The sequence below is a fragment of the Acyrthosiphon pisum genome, chromosome A1 (genome assembly GCF_005508785.2).
Source record: "Acyrthosiphon pisum isolate AL4f chromosome A1, pea_aphid_22Mar2018_4r6ur, whole genome shotgun sequence".
In the NCBI taxonomy this organism is placed as follows: domain Eukaryota; kingdom Metazoa; phylum Arthropoda; class Insecta; order Hemiptera; family Aphididae; genus Acyrthosiphon; species Acyrthosiphon pisum.
Genome location: NC_042494.1, coordinates 114368100 through 114387741, shown reverse-complemented (window position 1 = coordinate 114387741; position 19642 = coordinate 114368100). Strand labels below are relative to the sequence as shown.

Below are 19642 nucleotides of genomic sequence, written 5' to 3'. Positions count from 1 at the left end.
TTCTTTTTCAATTTTTTCTTAATATTTTTCAATTTGAGCCCCACTCGTTCTTTTTTGGCCATTGTAAGTAAAATAATACACAAAACTAATAACGTAAATATTAATTACTAAAACGTAACTAATACGTTCTGCGCTGCTGTGTGTGGCGTGTACAAACAGACAACATTGTAGATTGTCCCATTTGTACAAGTGAATAAGCGATGTTTATTAACAGAATTCACTCAAACTCGATTTATTTTTAGAAGTGGGGAAAATTGATAATGAGTTTATTATTGAATACTCGTATTTATAATCAATGATAATTAATGATATTAATACCTATACCTACATATATATTTGGGTAATAAACTAATATTATTATTTATTAATATTTAATCATGATTCACAGTCAATCACAGATAATATTGATATTGATATTTATATATTTTTGAAGGCATATATAATATATATAATTTGATATGTACTTATCCTCGATATTACAATATAAAAAGAAAATTAATATCTAAAATAAAAACACCAAATTTTTCTTTTTATTATTTTTTTTAAGACGCCCCCTAAGTTCATAATACTTTTGACGCCCTAAGGCACTTGCCCCATTTGATCCCCCCCCCCCCCCTTGGGACGGTTATGACTCATAATTATATATAAATTATTATGACTATTGGGAAAAATGTCATTGGGGGATCTATCCCCATCATCCTCCCCGTTTGACCGCCACTGATATTATAATATAATATATAAAAGTATAAAATATATCATTAAAACGTAAAGCGATTTTTCTGGTCAGCTATATGGCCTATATCTAATAGGTACCTAATGGATTTTCGTGTTTTTTTTTTAACCCAAATGTCCTGTGTAGATATGAGCCATTGCCTATTTGATAAGAAAAGTTCAAACAATTAATTAATTTAATAGTTTTACGAGAATAGGAATACAATAGTGGTCATCTGTTCAGGAAAATAAAATAAAATTCCACAAGCTTAACGCCTTCGATAATGTATGAATTTGAAATTTGGTGCCCCCTCCCTGGATCCGTCCCTGGGTGTAGGATTTGCTCTTTTAATGCAGCTGTATTGCTAATCTTGGTACCTATACTATTTATTACCAGGTAATGACATGTGATATAGCTCTTTGTTATTAATTTTTGAGTAAATACCATCTTACCAGTTACCGCAGAACAGTGTAAATATGTTCATGGTATGATTAGGTAATACATAGTTTAAAATTATTCTAAATATTTTGTACCTAAATATCATTGCAAATAGTAAAATTTATAATATACGTAAAAGTTTCAAGTTCCCACACCCCAGGAATATATTTTTTATAACTAACATCGTTATTCTTTGAATAAATTTGTAATTTCGACCAAATTTTAACTTTAAATTTTTATAAGAAATTGTGTATATATATTTATTTGCATTTTTGGTTTCAGTATAAACTACTTATGAAGAACCTTCTATTACATTTTCAAGACTTAGCAAATTGAACATTTTATACATTTTTAAATACAAAAGAATTTGATAGTTTTTGGGATTTTGTCGAATTTTGAATTATTATAGAAAAAACTCGTGCATATGTATCCTAGATAATATTTTAAGAAATATTTAATGCATGGAAAAATATACCTAATATAAATATTAAGTGAAATTTCAAGTTTCTGCAGTTAATCGTTCTTGAATTCAGAATTACACTAAAAAAACAAATTTTAAAATTTTTTCCTAAAACTATTTTTTTGTATAAATTCCTGTTTTTTCTAAATTTGTATTAGTGTTCCATAATGATTTTAACCACCACTAAATTTTTTTTAATTTTCACCCTACTCTTTTTATTGTATCAACTAGATTCACTTCTCTACTAGAAAAGACACTAAAGTTGAAAACTGAAAATACCTATACTTTATAAAATCAATTTATACATCGTTCTGTTCGGAATCTAAATCAAAAGGATTTTATTTTTTTATATAGTGCATCCAAATGTAAAATTATTTATAAGTCATGGAGGAATATCTGGGGTGTATGAGGCTGTGGATGCCGGTGTTCCGGTTCTAGGATTTCCCGTGTTTTTTGATCAACCAAGAAATTTAGAAAATTTAGTGGACGCAGGGATGGCAATTTCAATGAATCTTGACTCTGTGACTGAGGATACATTTATGAATGTTATTTTAGAGCTCGTTAACAATAAAAAGTAAGGATAACAATTTACAAATGTATAATGTTATACAGTTAAAAATATAATTTCCTTTTTTAATAATAACACAATTTTTTTAGGTACATGCAAAATGCTAAAATCGCTTCTGATCGTTTTAAAGATCGCCCAATGACGCCATCAAAAACCATTGATTATTGGACGAGATACGTTATTCGTCATAAAGGCGCACCTCACTTAAAATCTCAAGCACTTAATTTGAAATGGTATCAATATTTTTTACTGGACGTCGTTGCTGTTGTCATATCAGTCGTTCTATTAGTTTTTTACATTATATATAAAACATTTAAGTGTATGAAAAAACGATATTTAAATCATCGATAAAATCAAAATCAAAACCTGAGTAAACTTTTGTTTAAAAATGTTTTTGTTATAACAAATAAAAACAATGCATGTAAACATTATTTTGTACATTAAGTTATTCAGATAACACACTATTTATATTTTATAACATAAAATGAATCATGTGAAAGGTAAATTAACCCGTTATGAGTTTGCTCGATTTAATGTAGATGCTATTTTGTTTGATTTTGCTAAAGCTTTCGATAGGGTTAACCAAAATACGTTAATAAATTCCAGAGGATTTGGGTTTTGGTAAATCTTTATTAATATGGTTTCAGTCGTTCCATAAGGATAGAACTTCATAGGTCTATCTTCATAGTTTTAGATCTGACTCATTTATCACTACTTCTTGTCAGGTTTCATCAAGATTCAAGATTCTACATTTAACAAATAAAAAGTTTACCGGAAAGTTAAATTAATTTATTACAAGCATTTGAAGTTAGAAATTGGATATTCAACCGTAAATTCTCATACGACGATTCTATTATTTTGTTGCTACTTGCTATTCAAAAACTAATAACTACAGGTACTTAACACTTTGCCTACAACTCACTTGCGGATATTTACCTTTTTTACTACCAGTTTGTGAGCAAAAACACAACTCATTTTTGCAATATGTTCGAACAAATGAACAATTGAAACATTTTATCAAAGAATCTAATCTTTAAAAACGTTTACTACTTCTTCTTTATCATTTTAAACACTTGCTTATTGCATGTTACCATAATTTAAGTATGAAACATAGTAACAATCACGCCATTACGGTGTCAAAGACGATGGTAACAATACTAATCTCATGCAATATAAATGTGATACCACTTTCGGAAAGTTAAATCCTTTAGTTATGAGAATTGATATTCGTTTCTAAGTATTAATATCATACGTTTTAAAAATATAATTGTTTTTAGAAAATATATAAATAGTCTATCATTATAGTGAAATATATGTAAAAAGCAGGTAAGTGGATGTCGCTTTGCTGTACAGTAGGTTACAAGTGGGTTATTGTATAATGGATTGTATTAGACTTGAATTCAATGATATAATATCATTGTATAAGAAAAACGATTCTGAGCGGAGACGGTTTGTCATTCTGGATATTTTATATTGTTATTATTTATTATATCATGTAAGTTGAATTAATATTATAATATTACAATTTTTTATTCGTTTCTTTGGTGATACACAAAGCGTTAGAAATTAAAATCCCATTTTTAACGTTTTTTCGTAATTTTCCGGTGGTTTTTCCTGCGTCGTTATATAACTATTGATAAAATCGAAAAATGACCTCTCTAAAGTACCATCTTGATCCAATTTTCTAAAAGATAAGATATATGTTTAAATCAAAGCACTCCTAGTAGACATTTTGTATACAGAATAAAAAAAAATAAACACCATTGTAAAACCACTATATAGCTCCGCTCAGAATCTAAAATGTATGAGCTAGGTATTTTCAATTAACATACGCTTGTATATACCTATTATATATTTTATAAATAATTAACTTTAAATTTCTAATTGTATACTATATTGTACTATGTAATTTTTATATCTTGACTTCCTACCTATTCCAAATGTTTTATAATCTTAAACTTTATTTTGTGAACTCAACCCACAACAAGCTAATGCTTATAGCCTATAGGTGATTTGTATTCACGATATGCTATTTGTTGTTTGATATTATGTTCATGTTATATTTGGTTACAAAATAAACAATTATTATGATTAAAGAAATTTAACCACGTATAGGATGTACAAAACCTGCGTTTCTCTAAATTTTAAAATTGGTCATTAATGAGTTATTCAGTTATTTTTTTACATATATTTTAAGTTTAAATTTGGACGAAATTACATATTAAAATCAAGAAAAACGGTTTTAGTTATTTTATTGTTATTTAAAAATATTATTCTTGGGTATATGAAAATGTTAGAGTATATATTATTATAATATGTTAAACACAGTAGGTACACACAATAGCATTTTCAAATGTAATTTTTTTGCCAAAAATGAATTTAACCTACTTTTGTACTACTGTACTATAGTCCGCGCAACGAAAACTGTCCGGTGACCGTCGCGACTCTAGCGGCCATTTCCGGGCGGGTGGGTTAGGCGGGTAAGACAGGCGGGATGGCTGACGGGCGGGCGGGTCACGGGGGTCACCGGCCAGTTTTCGTTGCGCGGATTATAGTCACTATAGTGTCTAATGGTCAAATAAATTATTTCAATCACAATAATATCATTAAATATACATAGTTATATTATAGGCTGACAGACCGCCTTCGCTCAGAATCGTTTGTCATACACATTTATTTTATATCATTGAATAAAAATGTAATATATACATTACAATTTACAGTGACTCTCTAGACACTTAATGTACGACTGAGCGTTACCCATTTACCCGCTTTTTGTATATGAACACGATTAATTGCTGTTATAACAAATTACAATCAAATATCATTACATTATTACTTGGTACATTATTCTCTTGTTGAATATTCCCAAGTGTCCAACTATGACGTTCAAGCGAAGCCTTAACCCGGTCAACTTTAGTTATACTCTTCAAGGTTCAAATCTACCCCACTCCAACAGTGACATTCGTGATCTTGGATTACATCCAAATACAAGTTATGTGCTTCTCTTAAAACTTTAAGAAACTTTAAAAACTTTTTATTGTTCAATTATTTGACTAATTATTGAATATGGCTCTGTGCACAAAGATCCCCAAACTTCAGAGGCCTGCAGGAAATTCGAAAGAGTTTACACGTATTTCTTATACGTGCAGCTTTTTTACCTAATATTTATAATCCACCACATGACATGATATAAACTTAATTTAGTCAGTTTAGCTAACTACAGAATTTTGACTAATATTGACTTTCATCAGAATTAACTAATGTTCTTCAACTTCTCTTCAACAAAATGTATTTCCCATTAATACTTTCCAAACTTAATTTTAATATTTCATCTTGGATTAGGTACTCGTTCAACCAAATATTTTCACTTCCTTATTCGCTCTATTAATTACGAACTTAATGAACCTATATACCATCTTATGTATATTGCCAGAATCAATTCTTCTTCCTTTTGTTTTCTAAACTTTTTTCTTCTGTATTTACTATTTAGTTTAACCTTTTGTACTGACTTATTTGCATTGTCTTTATTTTTTTTTAGTAAACTTGTTTATTATCAAACATGTAGGTAATAATAACTGTTAAATCTTTGGTAGAAGCCTGTTCTTATAAAATATAAATAAATTAATACACTTATACCTAACTTATTTATTAGTTAGTGTTAGAGTTAAATTGCGTGTATAAATTCGTTTATAGGCAATACAGTCTTGCCAGTTTGGTGACAGTATTAATTTTTAAACTTATATTTAGAATACATCATAGGCGTGTTCAGACTTTGGTGGCCGAGGGGGCACAACAAATTTTTAAAATGTGAGACCTATTTTTTTTAGAAATGAAGAAACATTCATTTTTTATGTTACAAAATTCACAATGGTAGGAATATTTTTTAATTAAGTTCAAAAAGTATAACCTTTGTCAAAACAATAAAAATACATTTAAAACTAAATTAAAAACAGATACATAATGAAGTAAATTGTTGATAAAAATAAAGTACTTATGCATTATATAATTATTAGGTATAATACTATGGTGTGTTACCACTCCCTAATCTCACGATTCATGTTAACCTTTTATTATTAACGTATCAAATCTACTTATTGTACAAAAATAAATGTATAGATTGTAGATTTTTTTCAATAAAAAAAAAAAAAAAAAAAAAAAATTGTATATGATGATAATATAACCACTAATTAATAAATGCGTAACTAAATAAATTACAATAAATTAAAATCTATAGGTACTTGCAGGGTACCGTACGACTTTTTTTTATCCTAGCTATTTTGTTGGAGGCACAGTCTGCCGGGGGGGCCAGTGCCCACCAGGCCCCTCCCGTAAACACGCCTATGGAATACATAAATCAGTAATAATACGTTAAGTTGTATTTTAAAATGATTAGATAAGGATAACGTTTGAGTCAGTGCAGTGGCGTAGCGAACTTTAAATCATATGGAAGCAAACAAATTATTTATGACCTATCCCACCCAACTCCAACTGATGTATACGATACTCATATGCTCAAATAGGTGGTTGGGGTAGCACCCAAAATAAAGTTCAAAGACTGACCGTGTGTATGGGCTTTATGAGGTTATGACCCACCACCACCCCCCAGAAACCAGAAGCAATTGCTTCTGAAAAACATGATTCGCTACGCCACTGAGTCAGTGGTGCCAAACTATATTTTAAAAGGGGGGGCAAGTAAAAAGTTATACGGACCACCACCTCCGTTTACGCTTGCTTCAGTGCTGCATATGTATACATTAATATCTTATAGGAACATAATTCAAAAGTAGTTTGCTGGGGTACCCACGGACCCCCACGACCCCACCCACTGAAAAAAAGGGGGGGGTCGCCCCTCTTGGGTTATAGGTTCGGCGCCACTGGTTTGATTGTACAGCCGACCTCCAGATTTGTGTTCGTACAATTAACTATTATTTACATTTTCGATTCTGATCCGAGTGATGGACGTGGTCCGATATCTGTTTGTTATTATTATTATTATTATTATATTAATTGTTTGTGTCAGCACACGTTATATATTAAGCAAAAATATCTTAGGCATTTAATTTTGAAGATGAGTAAACCGTTTGAATTATAACAAAGCAAAAACAATCTAAATAATTAAAGTCATAAACATAAATAAAAACATAGTAATACTAATATGTAGTAATTAATATTTCACATAAAAGTGTATGCAATTGAAATCCAACTAATCCAAGGTCAATAAAAATCATACAATTATATAACGGATTACCAAAACCAAAACTGATTGCTCTCTACAAATAATTATTATTTATTATGGATACCACCAAAGTTATAAGTCAAACAGAACTAAGATTTTTACGGTTTCAAACCATTATAAAAACCAACTTAGAATATAGAACGAAAGTAAGGTGAGGCATAAGTTCTAAGGAGAAGCATCCATATTGAACTACGTATTACAAAGGTAAAATATTCAGTCTAATCTAAACGCCGCAAAAAAGAAAAGTATGAAAAAAACTATAGTAATATACTAATATAGGTATATTTATATTTTCTATTTCTTGTATATAAATATATTCATAAATATTTAAACGTATAACAAATCATATAAAATTACATGCAAATATATTACTTGCTAATCGTTTTACAAATGCTGTTAATATAATTATTTTTACCTCTAATATTATAGTATATATGTACTAGCAGATCCCGCACACTTCGTTGGCCGTAAAAAATTATTACTCTTAAAAAATTGTGATTATTTTACTCCTTTTGAATGTAACTCGTTGCAGTAAGTGCAACTCAGCTACCCTGGTAGGCAAAACGACTACATCGGATCGCGGACAATGTGTGACAAAATATCAAGTGTGCAATCCACCGTCTATAATTGTAGCTCAGTCACCTTGGTAGGCAATGTGCGAAAATTTGATTTGATGTATGCTATTGTATTTTATCTGCCAGAATAGCTAATGGCAACAATAAAAAATAAATACTAATATTATCTTTAATACTATATTTCTCCCATAATCAATAGCAACTATTTATAAATAAAAATATCCATCGTAAATATCAAAATCCCTGTTTGAGCACATCACCGGGTTAGGCCTACCGGGTCCACAGTTGTGAATCCAAGCCATTCAAGGACCCACTCAAGCACACACAAAAAATGTCATCAAAATCGGTGCAACCATTTAGGAGGAGTTTGAATACTTACACACGGAAAGAAATATAATATAATATATACCTATTAAGATAATAATATATTGTATGTATACCACGATTAAATATATACAGGTTGCAAATCACCCCATAATAAACGGCTTTCAGATTGATTTACAAAGTGACTACTTATACAAAAAAGCTGTTAATAATTAACTACTAGCGCTTGATATCAAAACTTAACCATATGGGTTGACATTTAGAACTAATTTTACACCTATATATCTATAATCGGTTAATTGTAATACTGCCACTTGGAGCGCCACTGGTTAATTATTAGTAGTCATTTCGTATTTCACCTTATCAGTAGTCGTTGTGTAACTTGTATATTATCTTTAATCGTGATGTATACTGTATTGTCCCCTCCCGGAGACAAAATTTTGTACACAATATAATATGTATATAATAATAATAATATAATATAAATATATAATATGTATAGTGTATACTGAATGTGTATTAAAAATTGTATATCCCCCCTTGAAAAAATCCTAGATAGGTACGCCATACGCTATACTGGTATAGTGGTATAAACATTAAACACGCAACTGAATTTATTTTAGTTCTGCTCACTCGTTACAGTGTATACTCATGTGTGTGGTGTGCTTTGTTCCAATAGTACAACTATTTTTACCTTATAATTAGTGTTAGCGTAGGTAACTATTTTCTTCTGGTACGTATATGATTATAATAATTATGTATACTATTATACTAATATCTAGCTTACTATTTGTTTTATCCGTAAAAATATAGCATTGAATTACAATAGAAATGATAACAATCACCCACGAACTTCCACTTGAAATTATTTTTTTGTATAATGATAAATCATCAAATCTCTTTTCGTTTCATAACTAGAACATAAATTGTATGTTTGGTAGGTATCAGTTGACGATAAACTACTATTGTCTATCATTAGTGACACTTTTAGTGTTTTATAATTATTTGTTGATTTCTATGTTCGATATATTTTTTATAAATATTATTTTATGTCATCTATGATTTACCTAAACATAATATTATTTAATATATTTTTTTAAATTTTATTAACTGTTGTAGATTAGATTAGAAAGGTCATAGGTACATTTTCGATATTTTGTTTATTTTGTTGATTGACATTTGACAATCATAAAATAATATGATTGTTTAATTATTAAAACAACAACAATATGGGTTGTAGTGTTCAAGCACTCAAGCCTTCGTGATTACTTTATTTTTAGTTATAACGAAATAACTAAAATAGTTCGGAGAAAAATATTTATTTTTGTTTAATCACGATTATACAAAATTTGTGACTGTATTTTTGAAATTTTTAACTCTTATGACTTATGAGTATGATTTGTGAGGAGTCTTATATTGAATTTTCTAGATTTTTGATAAAAAATGTCATCAACATAACTTACATAACTCGAAGGGCACCAGACGTCTTAAGCGTTTGAAATCATACGAGTTAGTTTAAGATTTTAGATTAAGACAGGAGCAACTTCATTGGAAGTGACTCTATCAACATTCAACGTGTAAAGTATATGTAATTCATATCTAGTATGTAAAATATATGTAATTGTTAAACATATTTATAAAGATCATTTGGTCGTTTAAATAACAAAGTGCCAGGGCATTAAAAAAAAAAAAAAAAATATTAATTGACAAAAGTCAATATTTTTAAATTTCTATTACTATTAATATTATTAAAAAAAACCAAAATATAATGTGAATAATAAATTACAGTTAGTATGTCTATAAGAATAATAATATAAATATTTAATAAAAATGTCACGTCTCTACGGTTATTTTTTTCTGAAAATTATAAAAAAAAAATACAAAACCAATTTATTAAAAATTGGTGACGCATAAATATTTTCCATTATTCCTCAGATTTTTGTAGACTTTTTCCAGTTATGAAGCAAAATACTAAGATTCTTATTTTTGAATCCTTAAATTAATAACTAGGTGAAATTTTCTATGAGGAATATTCTTTATAGTTACCTATAGAGGTTGACAAAATAGACTATAAAAACCACTCCGAGTCTCGAGGAATCTATTGATATAACTTTTATCGAAAAGGTCCTGTATTTTCGAGTCTCGCTATGTGAACTAATTCAACCGAGATAGACAATGCGCACTGTAGCGGATTAGATATAGCACTTTGTATAAATCGAACGTGGTACAAAGTACTTACTTCAAACTACTCTCTAAACTTTCCTTATATTTCTTAAAATAATAAATTTGAAAATTTGACAAAATCGATGAAGTAGTTATCTAGTTCTAACCTTTATAAGCTACAAACATTCATTCAACTATCATGTTTGTTTTAAGATATAATTTCTTTATTCGAAGCCATATACGATTTGATACATGTTTTTACATCATCGGCCCGAGTATAACCAATGAGAAATGGCAACCATTTAAGTAAAAAAAAATAAAAATGTCTACTGCATTTTATTATCACTATTATAATATGATTTCCACGTTAATTTCAAATTCTTGTGTGATTACCTAATTATTTTGATTTTAACATTATGTAGCTACCTATTTGCGAAAGGAATTTTGAAACCAGTTCATTAGTTCTAGAGATTACACCGTACATACAAACAATTATATCTCTTTATAATATTTTAGTATAGAATTATAGATTGTGTTGTTTCTACATTATGTTTACATTATAAATCTGTATATTTGATACTCGCGTCTTGTTTCATACATCATATATAATAATTAATAATTAATATGTATATTAATTTTATGTACTTAGAGAGAAGAAAGTGTGGGAAAGTGTGAAGAATAGATTAAAATCATGTCATGCCCAATAATTATAACAATCTTGGTCTTGTGTGGATGCTCAACAATAATTTTTCCAGCCGATTCAGCACGAATCTTAGCAGTTGAGCTGACAGGAGGAAGAAGCCACTGGAATTTTATGAGATCGGTATTACAGTCTTTAATAGAAAAAGGGCACAATTTGACAATTTTTTCTCCGTTTTCTGACATCGAGGGTTGTGGTGTGAACTGTTCTTTGATAGATACGTCTAAGGATTATCCAACTACAGGTTCAATCAACATTGCGACCGTCTTAAAAACACTTAGTTCGACCGTATCGCTTATATCCCAAAGCGTTAATATTACAAGAAACCGTTGTAACGCTATGTACAATAACACTGACATAAATAAGATTTTAATGGTCAGAAATAATTCGGATTACGAGGTTTTACTTATCGAACCGATGGCCACTGAGTGTGCTTCACACCTAGCAGGAATACTTCAAATTCCTGTAGTATACCTAATTCCATCACCAATGTTAACGTTCGTAGAACCAATATTATTTGGACACACACCAAACCCTGCAGTTGTATCCCATATACTAAGTCAGCACGCAGTTCTCAGAAAATTTGTTCAGAGATGTATCAACTCTGTGCTATTGGCATACAGTTTGATCTCGAGAGAATACTACGAATGGATAATTAAAAAAAATCATCCTCAGTCTTATGATTCGATCGAGTCTGTCAAACCTTCACTTGTGTTTGTCAACTCGCACTACATTACTGAACCATCTAGACCTGTGCCACCAAATTTGATACCAATTGGTGGTATACATCTCAGTCAACCCAAGACTATACCTAAAGTAAGTTAATCATATTATTCATTTTAAACCCAGGCGAATGAGGGTGTAATGTTTTTTTTTTATTAGATGTGCATCATACGTTTTTTTATCTACTAATCGATTCTTAGTAACGTACTAGTGTACTACAGTATACTTATTTATATTAAATATATTTATACCATATGGTTATATTAAACCTATACACATTAAATGTACATTGATACTTGAATATATTATATTAGTATTGTCTTGGCTATACACGTACCTATAATAAATTATAGGTCAGTTGTACATTTCTTATTAGTAAGAAGTTATGGCTAGGCAGTGAATACTATGTTATACATAAGTATACTCATATTCCATATTAAAACGATTGTTAAGGCATTCAATAGTATTAAGTAGTAGTATTTCAGAAAAACAAATTGGTGTATTATAAATTATAATATGAAAAAAGATGTGATGCGACACCTTAAGTTTCTATCAGCACAAGTTCTATAATATTAATACTGTTATTATATTGATTAGGACGCAAAAAGATCAAACCTATTTTTTCCATTAATAAGTTTAAAATAAACACAAATATCTATCAAAATAAATTTTTTTAAAAGTGAGCATAACACATTATCTATTACTATCGGGGTAGGAAACTACCTAGGATACTATAAATTAAAATTATTCATATATCAACCCTTGTTTTATAAGTAGGTACACATAATATAATATAACAATATGGAAAATATTGTTTAATACCTTAATCAAGTTAAATAATTACAGCTGTTAAATTATTATAGAAACTAGGAAGTTCAAGTATGGCCTTGAATAAAATATGCTTAAATACGATTGTATAATATAATATTATGTTATATTTAATATACGTTTGCGTATACACTATGTATTATAACATATAACACAGCATAAATAGAAACTTTTTATAATTAAAAATTTGTACCTATGAACCTAGATAACATATATTGATGAGACAAAACTACGATTATCAATAGAGCCCATACTAATTTTTGGTAGGTATCGCGATTATACATTGTATTATATTTTAAGTGATCAATTAATTATCTTCAAAATGTATGTCATTTGCGATAACCTCGAAAAACTACATTCCATGGTATATTTATTTACTCTGTAATTTTGCAACCAATTTAATTAACGAGTATAGCACTGGACACTGGGAAGGAAAAAACATTGCAACAATGAAAGAAATAATTTTAAACAGTTATATTTTAGCTTCTTTGATATTTAGTCTTTGCGAAGTGGCCGTAACAATGAGAACGTTGTTTCGTACGATGATTTTATCAGTGTTTTGTATTCTTACCGTTTCGATGACATATGCATCTACCGATGCACTGCAAATACTTGCAATAGAAAATGTTGCTGGTAAGAGTCATTGGAATTTTATGAGTGCAGTTCTCCGATCTTTGACGGACAAAGGTCATAATGTTACCGTATTTACTCCATTTCCCGATGGCAATCGGGCCAACTATACAGAAGTTTACTTGGATTTACCATCGAAAGTCGAAATGAATATTGAAGAAACGTTGAACGTATTTGGGAAACCTACTGCGATAATACCTATACTCATGAACATGACTCGATACTTTTGCAATATTGCTTATGAACAACAGGATATGCGAGAGATCTTAAACGGTGGTAAATCAAATTATGATATTATTTTCACTGAAGTATTAGCATCGGAATGTGCGTCATATATAGCTTCCAAGCTGGAATTGCCACTGATATACTTAATTCCTTCGCCAATGATCACCCACATCGAGCATACTGTATTCGGAGACGTATCAAATCCAGCAACAGTATCCCATCTGATGGCTCATAACGCAGTACCTAGAACATTTGCTCAACGATTTTTAAATATCGTCCTTTTAGGTTTTAGTATATTGGCATTAAAGTATAAAGAAATAGAACTGAAAAAAATTGATTTACAACCATATGATCTGGTACAACCTCTAAAACCGTCGTTAGTGTTCATGAACACACATTACATTACCGATGCACCGAGACCTATGCCGGCAAGTGTAATACAAATTGGAGGGATACACCTGAAAACACCAAGAAGCATACCAAACGTGAGTAAATAAACTGGCATAGTAAAATTGTCCACAACCGTCAACCACAAGTTTATGTGTTATGTTAAACATCAAGCGTGTAATTTCAGTTTTTCAGTTATTGGCGCACACTTTTATTCAGTCCATTTTTAAATAATTAGGTATCACTGTATCAGTATTGAGGCCTATAGTTATAGTTTATAGAAATTATCAGTATATACCTAGTAGGTATATTATATGTGTACAATAGAACATATTGTATGTATTTACTATGAGATATGATTTAAAATATAAACAACTAGGAATTAGAGCCAGATTAAGGAAAAATGCATGCACCTAAATAAGGTTGTGACTTATGATTCTATCTGCGCCCCAGTATACTACATTTTTGTTGGGCCGTACCCCATAAAATTTGTCAATGTTCATAATACAAAGTGCAATTGTGCAAATCAACCAAAGTTAGAAAAATAAAACATTAATACAATCGAATGGTGACTTGATCATTAATTTGAAACGATTAACAATTGATAGGTACTTACTGATTACTGATTAGTAATTACAGATACTAGTTGTTACTTGTTATGTCCTATAACGGTTTTCAACTATGTTGTTAATACACAAATACTGAAATACACAATAATGGAGATTCATAAGAATATATTATTATCTATTCTCAATACAAACAAAACTATTTGCGTATAATTCAGTTAGATTTTCAATAACACTTAATATAAATACCGTAAAAAAAAATTATATATTTTGATTGAGATAGTGGACTTGGTATATTCTTGAAGTTTTTTTAAATGTACCTAGTGATATTAGCAATCACCTATACTGCTTATACGTTAATCCAGCTGTGTAAAAATAGGAGTACAATATTTAACTATAAGTTACTACTACCTTTAGTAAATATTTACTTTTTATTAAAAAATAATACGTTGGAGATTTGATGCAACCAGTTAGATACATACTAAAGTATTAATGCATTATATTATAAAGAAACCTACAAGAACAAAAATAAATTTGAATATGGTATATTATTATTGTTTAAAGAAATGTATTCAAAATATTTATTATAACTTGTCCATATTGCTATTATAGTGAATGTCATTTTTCCATTTTCCTAAAACACTATTTTAATATCTATTACAATTTCCCATATAGACCGTTATCTAATTTGGTAGTGCCAATAAAAATTTAAAAAAATGATAAAAACCAATTAGTCAGTTGTGTTGATTTTAATTTTTAAGCAGTACATATATGTAGCAATAGACTTACCAGCTATAGGTCAATGTTTATAGGCCATTTTTTCTGTTATAAGACATAATTTTTAATATATTATATAGTATTAAGCTAATTAGAATCTGGGCCTTATAATAATTACTAACTATTTATGTATGAATACAATATCCACGTTTTTAAAATAATATAGTGATTATCATTAAGTGCTATAGAAAGCATAACTAATATAAGTGGTAGAATAAATTGACTTAATAGGTATGTTTATATGTTTATAGTTTAGGAAAACATGGTGATTTCCTGTTACATTTCTTATCTTGTAAATTATTTGTTCTTTGGCCTTAGATAACGTATTATTTTAATACCCATATAGTTAATACTAATTTACTTTTACTTAGTTAGAACTGTACAATGTTCCAGATTACATTGCAATCATATAGGTAACAAATAATAATGACAGCTACCTGTCATAATGTCATCATGGTTTGGAAGTGATGTTAAAAAGTGGACACATTTTTTTAAATTTTAACTGCCATATGAATTTTAGTGTTTTGATACAAAGCTTTAATTAATCTGTTGAAAATCAGTGTTTAAATATTGCATATTAATTTTGAACATCAATTTATTTATGTTTTTTAACAAACAATCTTAATACTGACGTCCTGAGTAGTAAATATTTATTATTATGGATTATATTGTAAGATCGTTATATTTATTGACCGTCTTTTTAATATTTTCAACGTTTCGTGGACCATGGATGCAACCGGCGGAAAGTGCAAACATTTTGGCAATAGAAACGATTGCGGGGAAAAGCCACTGGAACTTTTTTAGTTCGGTATTAAGATCGTTGACGGATAAAGGGCATCATGTCACTGTGTTCACACCAATCACAGAAGGTAACCGTGAAAACTATACAGAAATCGATACGTCCGGTGATTTACCAAAGAAACGTGAGATAGGTTTGACGGACATGATGAAGGTGTTCGGCGATCCAATCAAGACTCTATGGTTCGGTCCAGGTATAGCGAGATCCTATTGCGATATTATTCACGGAAACGAACGATTGAAAGACATTTTGGAAGGCTTCGTTCATACCGATTTCGACGTGATCCTTATCGAACCTGTCTGGTTGGACTGCATGTCATATGTGGCTACTAAATTGAATTTGCCTATGATATATTTAGTACCGCAGTCGATGGTCACCTTTTTGGAGTATTCTTACCTCGGACATGTACCTAATCCCGCGTCGGTTTCAAATTTTATGGCTGACCATGGTGTCCCTAAAACGTTCGTCCAACGATTCACCAATACTGCCTTGTTGTCGTACAGCTTATTGACATTCAGTTGCTTCGAGTTTCTACTCAAGTACAGAGAACCTAAACCGTACGATGTTTTGAGGCCTGTACGACCTTCCGTGATGTTTGTAAACAGTCATTATATTACTGAAGCATCGAGACCTTTTTTTTCAAATTTTGTTTCTGTGGGCGGTATCCATTTGAACGCGGTGCAGAATATTCCAAATGTACACATAATATAATATAATGATAATAATTAGGACTTGGATTTTAAAGTATATGCTTATTTTTTTTTATATATCTGCAGATAGAAATCTAATTTTTTTTACATAAATTCATTTTACGTTATTCTGATTCCAAACAAACCAATTTATTTTGCTTTTTTTGATTTTTTTTTGATATAAATGCTTTTTTGTTTTTTATTACTTTTTGCAATTATATCAGCTGTGGCATTTAAATATGTTCATTATCCTATAGTAATAAAAAAAAATTTTAATTTAATTAATAAGAAATGGAAAAATCCGGAATACGGACTAAATGTGCAGGTTATTGGATTATTATTGTATTAGTTTATCGGCTTGATTATTAAATGTATTTAATGTGATATGTTATTGTTGATAGCTTATCGACCTACAGACAGCCTGTAAATCTACCCAAATACATAGTCGTTAATTATTTTTTTATTTTATTTTTAAATCAATAACAACTGAATTTATTGTTAGGAAAGATTTTATTCGACAATGGAAGTCATAAAAACGTTATACATTATTATTCTACATATTAGTAACAATTATTTAAAATAAATTATATATAATGAAAGAAAATTATGTATTGATGTAGGTTCCTATCTAACTTTAATGAACTATTAAATCATTTAAATATAATCATGGAATGATAATAGGTAATAATATATTATATTGTTGATTTATGATATATTAACTGACCACTTTTTTTTATATTAATTTAAGGATATACTGGAGTTCATTGAGAACTCACCACATGGAGTAATTTATTTTACGTTTGGCTCTGTCGTATCAATGTCAACTTTACCCGACCATATTCAGAACGCATTTAAAGAAGCTTTCGCACAAGTACCTCTGAGGGTATTATGGAAATACGAAGGAGAAATGAAAGATAAACCAATAAATGTAATGACAAGTAAATGGTTTCCTCAGCGTGATATACTTAGTAAGATATTTTTTATCAAAATATAATTATGATAATATAGTAAATATAACTTTACTTTCTAGTGCATCCGAATGTAAAACTATTCATTAGTCACGGAGGTATATCTGGTGTATATGAAGCTGTAGATGCAGGCGTCCCTGTTCTTGGATTCCCTCTCTTCTACGATCAACCTAGAAACATTGATAACTTAGTTGAAGCAGGAATGGGGATTTCTATGGATCTATTAACATTACAAAAAGATGAATTGTTAACAAATATTTTAGAACTCATTAATAATGAAAAGTATGTATTAGCACTTGAAAAAATATTATATACCAAATTAATTGTATTAACATACTACTTTATTATAGATACATGAAAAATGCTAAAATCGTTTCTGATAGATTTAAAGACCGACCGATGTCACCAGCAGAATCAGTTGTTTACTGGACAGAGTACGTCATTCGTCATAAAGGCGCACCACATTTAAAATCTCACGCTTTTAATTTGACGTGGTATCAATACTTTTTATTGGATGTTATTTTTGTTATATTCATTTTTATTTCCTTTGTTATTTTCATTATTTACAAACTTTTTAAAACTATTTATTACTACTTTCTAAAATATTCACAAACCATCAAACCAAAGTTACAATAATTTAAGTGCTGTCTACCATAATATTATTAAGCTATTCGAGTATGTAATAAACTGAATAAACTATATTATCACATTGATAGCTATAAAATAATAAATAAATATGTAATTTAAAGACATCTTATTACCTACATAAAAAATTGCATTTTATTATATATACATCATACATGTTGATATCCTAAATGGCGTATTCATTGTTATCGCTATTAACTTACAATATATTAGTTAATGTCATTAAAGTTTAAAAATTACTAATAAATTGAGAATTGTATTTAATAATTATTACAATATTAGGTACATGCATACCTAATTTTAATAAACTATATTGTGTAATCAGCAGTGTCGTAACTAGGCTACTTGAGGCCTGTGTACAAACCAAAATACTGAGGCTTTTATCTTTTTTATTATATTTTTAAATACACACCTCAAAAACTTTTTTTGCAATTTTTAAAGACAGCAGACGAAAATTCGGACTTAAACATACAATTTTTTTAACCTATTTGTTTCGTAGAAACATTTATTTCATGCAAACAATCTAAGAATTGATTATATTATATCCGTATCCGGGCCATTGCCTATTTGCATTAGTTATTGTTTTTAAATTTAATAGGTATTAACACTATTTTAAATAACGATAAACGTAAAACTTTTATAACGTTTTAGTTCTAAATAATGATTAACGCAACACTTGGATAACGGTTTAATTCTGTTTAACGATAAACGCAGAACTTTGATAACGTTTTAATTTTGAATAATGGTAAACGAAAAAGTTGAATAACCTTTTAATTCTAAATAACGATAAACGCAAAAATTGTGTAATGTTTTAATTGTAAATAACATAAACGGAATTTTTTTTCAAATGTAAGCCCTGAGATATGTTAATGTAATTAATTACTTCTAATCGGAATTAAGACTATCTGTAAGTAAAATAATTATTCGTTGTTTATGTTATTGTTTATAACACCTATCTATAAATGTTCATTTTAAATGATTATCTTGGAAGCTGTGGTCTGAGAAAAATGCTAATTTATCAAACTTTTAGGCTATAGGCTCTTTAGATTGTAAAAATTTTAAATTCAAACGCTTATATACTATAAATGCTACTTTCTGGTAAACTTTTTTTTTATTTAAGGTATCAAAATGTTTGGGTAATCTTCTATCAACATTTCTAATATTAGCTATGAAAGGAAAAATATAAATTAATTTCTAACTGAAAAATATTTTGTCAAAATTTGAAA

The 19642-nt window shown here is 29.0% G+C and overlaps 2 protein-coding genes across 4 annotated transcripts in view; both read left to right on the top strand.

Moving 5' to 3' along the window:
* LOC100167543 (UDP-glucuronosyltransferase 2B15) overlaps window positions 1-2606 on the top strand; it is a 7206-nt gene extending 4600 nt beyond the window's left edge. Inside the window, exons 4-5 of the mRNA XM_001943802.5 lie at window positions 1965-2184; window positions 2268-2606. Of these exons, the coding sequence (XP_001943837.2) occupies window positions 1965-2184; window positions 2268-2529 (482 nt within the window). The 3' untranslated portion in view covers window positions 2530-2606. The remainder of the gene's footprint in view (window positions 1-1964; window positions 2185-2267) is intronic.
* Window positions 2607-8919: 6313 nt separating this feature from the next.
* Window positions 8920-18544, top strand: LOC100163448 (UDP-glucuronosyltransferase 2B15). 3 transcript variants are annotated; one of them, XM_008189024.3, is made up of 5 exons: window positions 8920-9049; window positions 11129-11995; window positions 17552-17771; window positions 17834-18053; window positions 18122-18544. In XM_008189024.3, the coding sequence occupies exons 2-5, from the start codon at window positions 11171-11173 to the stop codon at window positions 18405-18407; spliced, it is 1551 nt and encodes a 516-aa protein (XP_008187246.1). In that variant the 5' UTR covers window positions 8920-9049; window positions 11129-11170; the 3' UTR covers window positions 18408-18544. The 3 variants fall into 3 exon arrangements, with proteins under 3 accessions (XP_008187246.1, XP_001943943.5, XP_003247383.1); XM_001943908.5 differs by lacking the exons at window positions 8920-9049; window positions 11129-11995 and adding an exon at window positions 13127-14070; XM_003247335.3 differs by lacking the exons at window positions 8920-9049; window positions 11129-11995 and adding an exon at window positions 15672-16810.
* Window positions 18545-19642: the final 1098 nt, after the last annotated feature.

What these genes read in the sequence shown, in the direction of transcription:
- LOC100163448 (XM_001943908.5), top strand. Translation starts at nt 13,180, where the DNA reads ATGAAAGAAATAATTTTAAACAGTTATATTTTAGCTTCTTTGATATTT. An exon ending in CACCAAGAAGCATACCAAAC is followed by an intron (nt 14,071 to 17,551) that starts GTGAGTAAATAA and finishes TATTAATTTAAG; the next exon opens with GATATACTGGAGTTCATTGA. An exon ending in TCCTCAGCGTGATATACTTA is followed by an intron (nt 17,772 to 17,833) that starts GTAAGATATTTT and finishes TTTACTTTCTAG; the next exon opens with TGCATCCGAATGTAAAACTA.